The sequence below is a fragment of the Propithecus coquereli genome, unplaced genomic scaffold, assembly GCF_000956105.1.
Source record: "Propithecus coquereli isolate 6110/MARCELLA unplaced genomic scaffold, Pcoq_1.0 Scaffold126, whole genome shotgun sequence".
Classification (NCBI taxonomy): Eukaryota; Metazoa; Chordata; class Mammalia; order Primates; family Indriidae; genus Propithecus; species Propithecus coquereli.
The window spans coordinates 5,876,159-5,886,425 of NW_012136747.1; the positions used below are offsets into that span (position 1 = coordinate 5,876,159).

Sequence of the window (10,267 nt, forward strand, 5' to 3'; positions counted from 1 at the left end):
GGCGACAGTGTGGTGAGTGGTGCCTTACTCCAAGGAGACTTGGGGCTACCCCAGCTGGGCCCAGGGTCTCCATGGTCACTGCCATCCTCCCTAGGGAAGAGGAAGTGTGAGAATGTGGCCTAGACTTGTCTGAGCATTTGGAAACAGAGTTTGGGAATGCGGGAAGCACACGAGGAAGGGACTGAGGAGGAGGAAGGCAAGAAGACTGGGACCTAGGCTGGCCCTCAAAGAACTTGTTATCTAGTAGCAAGGTTCCTAACCTGGGTTCCTTTATGGGAACCTAGGACTCCCGAAATCGAATGGCGAGATGTTAGGTTTGTCTGTGCTTCCCCGGAGAGGGTTTGCAGCTTTCACCAGATTCTTAAATAGGTCCGTGAGAAAAAAAATTCTAAGTACCCCTGATGAAGGGTAAGACTGGTGCACAGGTAACCAGTACGCAAAGCAGATGGTTGTACTGACACTCAGACCGTGTGCCAGGGGTCAGAGGCCAGCCGGGGCATACCCGGTGCGGGCGGGGAACTTTAGGAGGTGCTGAGGAGGGACTTCCTAGGGCGGCAGCACTAGGGGGCCTCAGGAGGGCCGGGGCAGGTTTGGACAGGGACAGGAAGGGTCATCCCTTGCCCTCCGTCTGAATCACACCTCAGCCATCCCAGAGCGATGACAGACCGTCCTACTTTAACCGCCTTCCCCAGGCCTACTCAGTGACCTCCTTTAAGAAGAATTGTTTTAAGATTTGAGAATCAATTTGGTTAACAAAGTGCAGAATGACCTTTTGGAAACCAGAGCACTTGTCGGCCTGTTTAGCATTCTGTTCTGCCAGGTGGGAAGTCAGCTTGTTCCCAGTATTTTTGCACTCGGGGTTAGGAGAGGTGAGACGCGCACAGAAAGTGCTGGTTGGCGTGAGAACCCGTTGCACTGTCTGTCTCGGCTGCGGAGCTCATTCCTTTCAGCAGCATCTTTCTCGTGCCCGTCCCCAGAGCGCGCATGAAAATGTACATGCGTGCGGGTGCGTGCATTTTGCCACGAAGACAAGTCCGTAGTGAGTTGAGACCGATACCGGTGCCTCATAGCCAGCGGTTTTCCCGTATGGAGACTTTCTTCTGGACATGCTTTTCTGATTTTAGGAACTCTTCATTTTCGACTCTGCCGGCAAGGAGCTGTTTTCTGAAATGCTGGATAAATTGGCAAGTAGTGTGCGGTCTATTTCCTAACCACCGTTACCTCCTGCCAAAAGGTTTGCCCCTGACAGCGTTCACGTGGAAATGTCACTGCACCGTGGCCATGGAGAGAAGCTACCGCAGCAGAATTCTTTATGGGGCCTTCCTCTAGCCTGGGACTTGCGGCCACGTGGGAGGAGTGGCTAATGTGCATAATTGCCCCTCCCCAGCTCTGGGGTGGCCAGTTCCGATGCGCCAGCGCCTGTGGCTCGGCCCTCCCAGCCCTCCCACCCCGGGGCCAACATCTCAGAGCAGGCCCTCCTGGTGGTGTCCTTTCCACACTCCTTCTCAGCCTCCCAGGACAGCACAGAATGTTCCCTTCTCCTCTGGGGAGCGCCCCAGGGGCCCTGTAATGAGGCTTTCCCCTTGGAGGGGCGGCACCGGAGCTTCCCTGGGGCGTTCCACTGGGGCTTGCTCTGAGACGTGGCCCTGCTGCCGCCCAGGGCGCAGATGGCCCCGTGCACTCCCTGTCCAGCTCCTGTCTCCCGATGCAGCCGTTTCCCTAATCTGGGCCATGAGCTGATTAGACGGAGTGAGTTCTCCAGAGCCCTCCCTGGCCTTTCCATGAACAGCCACGTTGTAATGGAAACTGTTTTCTGCCCTTTTTTGTTGTCTCATGGAAGTGATCTAATGATAATAACTTCACACAGGGCTGGCTTCATGCACGATGCATGATGTTTACCAAGTGCCTACTGTGTGCTCAGCCTGGCGCTGGGGCTGCCTTGCCCAGCAGAAGGGAAGATGTGTTTGGGCAGGTCTGGGCTACATGCCGCACATCATTCTCTCTCTCTCTCTCTCTCTCTCACACACACACACACACACACACACACACACACACACACACAACCCACGGCCAGCCCTGACTCTGGGCTCTCCTACTCCAGCTTCCACTTAATCCCAGGCCTATCCAGGGCCCCCTCACTGAAGCCTGGAAGAGGGAAGGCTTCTTGAGTTAAAACCATGCTGGGGCATCTCCTGCATGCACGCAGGGGAGGTCAGTGTCTTCTAGCAAGAGTTCAAGAGTTAGTCTGTGGTGCGAAGGGATCGTTAGTTTGGTCCAAGCTCCTCCCGTCCTGGACACCACCAGGAGCTGCAGTAGCCTTGTGGGGTGGGGAGTGAGCCCTCCAGAGCCCATCCTGGGCTGGCCTTCCAAGGATTGGAAAGGAAAGGGAATCCAGTCTGGAGGGAAACGGATTTGCCCCCATACCCTGGGAGGTTACTGACACCCCAGATATAAACCAGCCTTTAATTGTGCAGGTTGGGAGTGCCCAGAAACCAGGGCATGGCCAAGAGTCACATGCACCAAGGCAAGTGTCCACAGCCTGTGCAGGGCCATCCTTCGTCCCAGTGGCAGGCTAGGACATCCCTGGACTCTGAGCAGCCCCTGAAGGCAACAGCGCCTGAGCGTGCAGCCCTGGCTCTTAATTGGGACGTCGAGCCCTATCCAGTTGTCGGCGTGGTTTGGATTAGGGCTGTGCAGACACCACAGGAGAAGCAGAAACTGCCCTTTGCATTTTAAAAAGCCAGCCCTCATTAAGAAGATGCAAGCAAACAAGCTTCCAGGGACTGCTAATGAAAGGAAGGGCTGCCCAGCACAAAAGCATAACAATTCACATGATAGCGGCCCTCTTCCTCGTAAGAATGAGTGGAAGAAGGAATAATTAATGGGACCAGTGGCTGGCGAAAGCACAGTCCTCCTGTCTCTGCCTTCGTTGTTTTTAAAGCATATCTGACCTGAGCAAGTCACTTACCTCCCTGCACTCGGTTCTCCAGCTATAAAGTGGGACTATTCAGACTGACCCTGCCAAGTTGGGAGGCTTCACAGTGACGCACAGAAGCGCCTGGCAGAGAACCTGGCCCTGCCCTGCCACTGAGCGCAGCCCCCTAGTCATTCCTTTGGGGGAACTGCTCGACTTCTGCGGGTGTGGCCATGTTCTGCCTCACATCCCCTTTGTAGTTTTCCACTTCCCTCCGCCCTCATATCCCTTCCCTTAGAAGGACAAATTTTCTGCCAGCCTTGAACTTACTTTCCCTGTTACCGACACGTGCTCGTCTTGTCCCTCTTGCGCAGTGGGAGAGTCCCAACGTCTTGTGTCTCGTCTATGATGTGACCAGTGAGGAGTCCTTCAACAACTGCGGCAAGTGGCTGGAGAAGGCACGGTCACAGATTCCAGGCACCTCCCTCCCAGGTAGGAGCTGCAGACGCTCCGGCAGCACCTCTGCCGTTCAGTTCAAGAGGGCAAGGGCGTTGCAGAGGTAGCTGTGGGTGCCAAAAAGGGCCCCGGGGCTTCGAATATGGTGGCCTAGATTATACACTGGCTCTGCCTCCTAGCAGCCACGTGAGCCACAGTGCGTTGGCACACCTCTCTGTGAAATGGGAATGGCGGCACTCACCTCGCAGGGTTGCGAGGATACTCGTGCCATAACAGGAGTTGTTGTTTCCGGAAAGCTACCCCCAGGGAAGAGTTCCTCGTTTTCTCCTTATGTGGGGTACAAGTAAACATTCAAGTCCCGTTGTCACTCCAGAATGCTTTAAATCCATTTATTTTTCATCCCTATGTGAGATCAACAAATTCTCCTCATTATAGACCCGGGAAAGTGATCTCCAGAGACAGGCTCAAAAATTAGCTGCAGCTGATGCAGCTGGGAGCCGAACTAAATTACCTCTGCATCCCTGACTCCGAGCCGAGTCCTTAGATTAGTATTAATGACCCTTTTAAAGTTTGCCCCACGTCCCAGGAATTATCACAAACGCTCACATAAATTTGGCCCTCGCCTTCACGGCCTCGCGGCCTTAAGGAGACAGAGGAGACAGATACATGTGAGTTCTGGAGAAAAGGCGACCAAGAGCTGTGCGTGAAAAGCCAAGCCCACCTCTTCTCTCTGTGGGGGCCAGTGCAAGAGACCCCTGGCTGTCCCTGTGCGGTTCACCTCCTCGTGTCAGGCAGCCTCTCTCATGGGAGTTTTATGACTCTCAAAAATAGTGTGCTTGCTCTGTTGTCCTCCCAGACCACCACAGTTACATGCCACGTCGTGGTTGTTTCTTTCGAGCAGGTGTTTTAGTGGGGAACAAGGCAGACCTGGCCGGCAGGCGAGCGGTGGACTCAGCTCAGGCCCAGGCGTGGGCGCTGGGCCAAGGCCTGGAGTATTTTGAAACCTCCGTGGTGAGTACCTCTGCTTGCTCGGTGGCCGGGTCTGGACTGGGCCTCTGCTGGATGCGGTTTTCCCATGACCTCACGTCATCGAGCTGTGATTCCACCGTATGGGGAGTCTCATTTGGAACCCACGTTTGCGTTCTTAGCCCCAGACCTTTCCCAGTAGAACAGCAGTCACGCATGCATTACGGGATGGCGGGCCAGCCGGCCAGCCCTGGGAAAGTGGTATCTGAATGTGTAAGAAATATAAGTGTATTGTGCACAGTGATCGTGACCCTTGACGTTTGCACGAGAAATTATGGGTTGTGGTGGTGTTGGAACATTATTGCCTTCAACCCTCACATCAGTCCTGTGTACCAGGAGTCGGCCCCACAGTTCCCATTTCAGGTTGAGGAGGTCAAGTGACTTGCCCGAGGTCGTGTGACCAGTGAAGGGTTGAGCCAGGACTAGGATTCGTGGCTTCTAATTCCCACCAGTGCTCCCTGTCCTTGCTGCAGCCCCCGGGTGACTCCAGGCCACAAAGTACCCTCCAGAAAAATCAGCAGGAGTCCTCATTAGTGGGAAGCCAGGAGTGATTTGTTACTGGCATCTTTAGTACACCTCTACCATGATTTTGGCTGTCTAACGCTGCGGACTCTGCTCCCTACGTTTGGGAGTTTTGAAGTCCCAGCCTCCCTGCAGCCAGGATGTAGTCATGTGACCAGGTTGCCCCAGACACCTTGTGTGAGACTTCACTGGGATGGGTATCAAGTGAACGTTCACCTGCAAGAGCAGGTGTCCCAGAAACATCCATCTCAGAGCCAGCAGAGGCAAGGTACTGGCAGCCGCGCCCCTCGCCAGAGTTGCTGGGGAGACCCACTAGGCCTGGCACAGCCCTGGTTGTTAACTTGGACCTCTCTGTCCCGATTCTTTGGCCCAAAAGAATCAGTGGGCTAGTTACTATCCTGGAGGAATCTTCTACTCAGGCACTTCTGTGCTTGCATCTGTGAAACTTGACCGATACTTCTATTCAGTTGCTGTGCGGGTCGGAACTTTTAAAAGCCCCCCCCAGGCCGGGCACTGTGGCTCACGCCTGTAATCCTAGCTCTCTGGGAGGCCGAGGTGGGCGGATTGTTTGAGCTCAGGAGTTCGAAACCAGCCTGAGCAAGAGCAAGACCCCGTCTCTACTAAAAGTAGAAAGAAGTTAATCAGACAACTAAAAATATATAGAAAAAATTAGCCGGGCATGGTGGCGCATGCCTATAGTCCCAGCTACTCGGGAGACTGAGGCAGGAGGATCGCTTGAGCCCAGGAGTTTGAGGTTGCTGTGAGCTAGGATGATGCCACGGCACTCTAGCAGCCCAGGCAACATAGTGAGACTCTGTCTAAAAAAAAAAAAAAAAAGCCCCCCACACGGCATACTTCCTTAAGAACAGTGTGGCGGTTAAACGCAGGGCCTCCGACCCCCGATGGAGAGTAGCAGTACAGGTAGCATGGACCCTGCATGTTACTTAACCTCTTGGTGCCTCGGGCTCCTCGCCTGTAAAATGGGGATAATAAAATACATCCCTCATTGAGTAATAAATATGAGAAGTAAGAGGATGAATATAAAACACTTAGCATGAAATCTGGCGCACAGTAAATGTTAGCTTTTTTAAGTATAAATGTTCCCCCTAATAATCTTGTTTATACTATTATTACTCATTAAATCCTTGTATTCATAACTTACACAGAGAAAATGTCACCCTTGCCTCTGGTCCAATTATCACAAATGCTAAATTAATAAAGTTCACATTAGCGAGCTTCTCCTGCATAGAAGGTTGCTCATCCTTTGTGCAGCACACGTTTGAGCAAGGCAGTAAGCCGTAGTACCCACAGAAAACAATATTTCAGTATTCCCTCTTCCTCCATTCACATTTGTGAATTGTCCCCTCACCCCAATATCCCATATTCCCCAGAACTCTTGATAGGACTCAAAAATTAAAACCCACTTCCAACACATGAGTCACCGAAGGCCACTGGGCTGCGTGTTTAAACTCTGTTCAGGTGCTGAAACGAGTGGGTATAAATTATGCTGGAAGAGGCTGCAGTTAAGCACTTGGTATTAACTGTGCACGTTAACTAGTCCCCCCTGAGTTGACGCTCACAGAAGCGCCACTGGCAACTCGGTTAAGAAAGCTGTAATTAAAAAGGAAATACAACCAAATGCAGTCTGACATGCAGCCAAGCCCCACGCCAAGCCCGTCTCCTCTCTCTCCTTCCTGAGAGCAGCAGTGATCATCCTGCTGACCCACAGGAGGTCCCGCTGTGGTGCTTTGACTTTCTGACACTCCTCAATATTTGACATTTTCAGACCAAAAAAATTAACAGGTATTTCTTTAAACAGAAGTTAAAATTTTGTAAAAATTGTTCATCACTATAAGGAGCTGGATAGTATCAAATGCAGACAACTGCTGCAAGAATGGTCCATAGGGACCACTGAAGGCCTACTGTGTGCTCGGTGTTTTGCACACATCAGCTGTCTAGGCGTCACGACAGCCCTACCAGGCAGCACTCCTGCCCCCGCGGCGAGGTGGCGAACAGCCTCAGGAAGGGTGTGCGGCGTTGCTGGGCCGCACGGCTACCGAGGGCTAGAACCAGGACTCGGACTCAGGCCTTTCCAGCTTGAAAACTTGGGCTTTCTAGAAAGGGTGCTCTGGCCTCCCACAGAGCCTGCCAGGGACTCTCCGGGACAGAATTCCAGGCCAGACTGAGCACTAGTCCGAGCCAGCTCTAAGGATGCTTCGCTCTAACAGACACGCTACAGGTGTCCACACTTGTGAGCGAGAGTGTGATTAGTCATTTGACAGAAGGGTTCCTGTCACTGGCAAGCCTCTCAGTGCCTGTGGAAAACGGTTCCGTTTCCGTGTTTCAGCAGCTCTCCACGGTGTCTACAGAGGCTCGCCTGCACTGGATTCCTTTTTATGTTGGGTTCTCCCAAGACCGCGCTTTGGAGAGCTTTTGAATCCATTTAGAAGTCCTTGTGCGTGTGCTGTGTAGGCCGCATTCTCTTTCTGTTCGATATTACCGCTGCTTTTGACAGAGGTGGTGTTTTACTCTTTGACATTTGTGTTGCCTAGGACCTTCCGCTGTGCGTAACCAGAGGTGCCTGGGAGATATAACTGAATCCTTTCTTACGTCCAACTGAAGGGTGACGGCTTTCAGGTCCTCGGCAGTTGTGAGCTTAGTGTAGATGCTCGTCTCGGCTGTACGCTGTCCACTCCTTCCTCAGCACACTCTCAGCGTTGCCACCGCCATCCTTGCTCTCGGGCAGCTCTTTCCTTTGCTTAGGATTTCCCTTGCTAGAAAGTCCAGGTGACTTTCTCCACGGGACCTGGTTTCCTTTGCACATTTCTCGTCCCGGCTGGCCTCGTGGACAGGCGGCTCTTCTCAAATCAGGGAATCTGGATGCTAGACTGGCTCTGCACCAACCAGCTGGGCCACTTCACCCGCTGGGCCCCAGACTACTCATCTGTGAAACAAAGGCACTGAGCTTGATGAGTTCTGGAACATTCTTCACTTTGGAATTTCTTCCGTTTCATTTGGATGTTTCACTGCCTCTTATCAAGGCTGTACTTCTGCCAGCTGCCAAGGATCATTTCAAAACAGGTTCTTGTGCATTCATAGCTGGAGCTGCTGTCTTAAAAGTAGTGGGTTCTTTCTTCTGCCAACTTATTTCTCAAAAAAAAAGAGAGAAAATTAAAAACGCATGTGCACACACAAAGGGTGAGAGGGCAGCAGCTGTTTTCTTCCTTCTGCAGCCTGTGCATGCTCACCCTGGAGGGCCTGTCCCCTGGAGGCCCCCTCCCGGCCTGGCCAGCCCCGGCCTCACCTTGATTCTTTCCAGGCCTCGGTCCAGCAGCAGCCTGGCCTCCCAGAGCTCAAGCTTTCTCTTAAAAGCCTCCCACTGACTCCACATGAGGGAGAGGCGCCCCTCCCCAGGGGAAATGCTACAGCGCTAGCCACTTTCTTGAAGTTCTCTCCTCTGGCTTCTTCAACCCTGACCTGGAGGTAGAGGGGGACCGCCACCCCCTGTCTGGCTCTTCCTTGGGAGCAGGAGGTTCCTTGCCGTCTGTTACTTTGTTTTGCCGTTTGGAGCCTCCATCAAAACTGAGTGAGGAAGGTCTCGTTTTAACATCCTGTCCCACATACCGTGAGAGTGGCTGAAAGTGCAGGCTCTATAGAAACAGACCTGTGCTGAGGCCCCAGCGCCACCATTTGCAAGGTGCGTGGCTTGCTGTAAATTACCTTAATCTGTCCGCGTCTCAGTTTCGTTCTTGTAAAATCGGCGTAAGGACAGTACTACCGCAGATGGTGCGACGAGGGGCGAGGCAGGGGGCGGGCGCGCCTGACGCAGGTAAGCGTTGAGTGAGTGCTGGGGGTCTTCGATGGCTGGGAAAATAACGGCCGCCTTTCTGAACCGTCCCGACAGAAGGAGATGGAGAACTATGAAGCGCCTTTCCACTGTCTGGCCAAGCAGTTCCGCCACCTGTACCGGGAGAAGGTGGAAGTTTTCCGCGCGCTGGTGTGAAGGGGTGAGTGGATCGCTCCGCACGGGGGAGCGGCGGGTGCTGCGGCGAACCTGGCCTGCGCTCCGTCTCCTTGGAAGAGGAGAGAAGATGGAATTGCCTCTGTGCCTCCAATATATCATGACAGCTTTAAATAAAATTAGGAGACAATGTAGAAGCAGCAGCTCCTTCCGTTCTTGGCCAGGGCAGCCCTGGCTCCGTTTTGCACTTGGGCTGCTGCGGTGCCGTCGGTGCCAGAGCAGCCCAGGAGCCCCTCTCGGAACCCCGGCAGCGCCCCCTCCTGCGGCGCGCTGGTGCTGCAGGTCCTCGCCTTGCTAGAGTGGGTGTTCCTGCCCACCCTGCGCGCGCGGCCCGGCGACTGCGTGTGCAAGCCTCCCTGCCGGGCCTTCCACTGAGAAGGCAAACCCCGCAGAGGGTTTAGAAAGGGCCTGGACCGGCTTGTGACTTCCTGTTAAAACGCTCAGCTTGGGACTTGCCCCGGAGCTGGGATGGGGCTGATGGCCTCGCCTATTCTAACCATTCGGTTTTGCTACCTGCTCCCGGGTACCCAGATGCCAGAGCTCCCTTGAGGTGGCTACTGTCACCGACAGAACAGTGCCCTCTGCCGGCCGGCCTTGGTGCCCGTGTCTTAGTGGAGGGCCAGCCTCTCCCAGCTGCCGGGAAGCCTGAGCGCGCAGGGGGCCAGAGCCCGGCCACTTTGCTTTAATGAGCCGCCTCTCAGGGAGCCCGGCAGCAGCATCCTTCCCTGCACTCAGCTGGACTGTTTTCCGTCCTGTCTCTGCTGCCAGATTAATCTTCCTAAAACACCAGTCTCGTCGTCTCACTCCCCTGATTAAAGACCACAGAGGTTCCTGGTTGCCTTTTACATCAGCCCACGGCTGCGGTCTGGCATCCAAGGCCTTCTCTGACTGTCACCTCCGGCACGGTGCGGGGGCGGGGGGCGGTCTTGGCTTCTTTCAGCCCCTGTGCCCAGAGGGCCTCATCGCCCCGGGGTGGGGGGACGTGGTGCAGAGATTGCCGGCTTTAGGGTACACAGACCTAGGTTCGTCCCGACGATAGCGACAATGATGGAAATTACTCTGGTCCCCATTTGCGACCCGCCATGTCTCTACACAAGCTAAGCACATCACATGTATTAGTTAATTTTGTCCTTACAACGTGGAGTGTTGTCACCCCACTTTTATAAATGAGGACCTGGAGTCAGAGAATTTCTAAGAAACGCAGCCAAGGGACGGCAGAGCCAGGATCGCGGATGCTTCGGCCACCTCCTGAGCTCGGCCAGGAGCAGGTGGAGGCCAGCCTGCCTCTCAAGGTCATCGTGAGAAGTGAAATAATGGGCGTCCGGGCA

The 10,267-nt window shown here is 54.0% G+C and overlaps 1 protein-coding gene across 1 annotated transcript in view; it reads left to right on the plus strand.

The window, feature by feature from the left end:
- The window catches only part of IFT27 (intraflagellar transport 27), a 25,206-nt gene extending 16,134 nt beyond the window's left edge, over positions 1–9,072 (plus strand). The window contains exons 3-7 of the mRNA XM_012637990.1: positions 1–12; positions 1,125–1,184; positions 3,289–3,406; positions 4,272–4,381; positions 8,823–9,072. Coding sequence (XP_012493444.1) covers positions 1–12; positions 1,125–1,184; positions 3,289–3,406; positions 4,272–4,381; positions 8,823–8,921 — 399 coding nt within the window. The 3' untranslated portion in view covers positions 8,922–9,072. The remainder of the gene's footprint in view (positions 13–1,124; positions 1,185–3,288; positions 3,407–4,271; positions 4,382–8,822) is intronic.
- Positions 9,073–10,267: the final 1,195 nt, after the last annotated feature.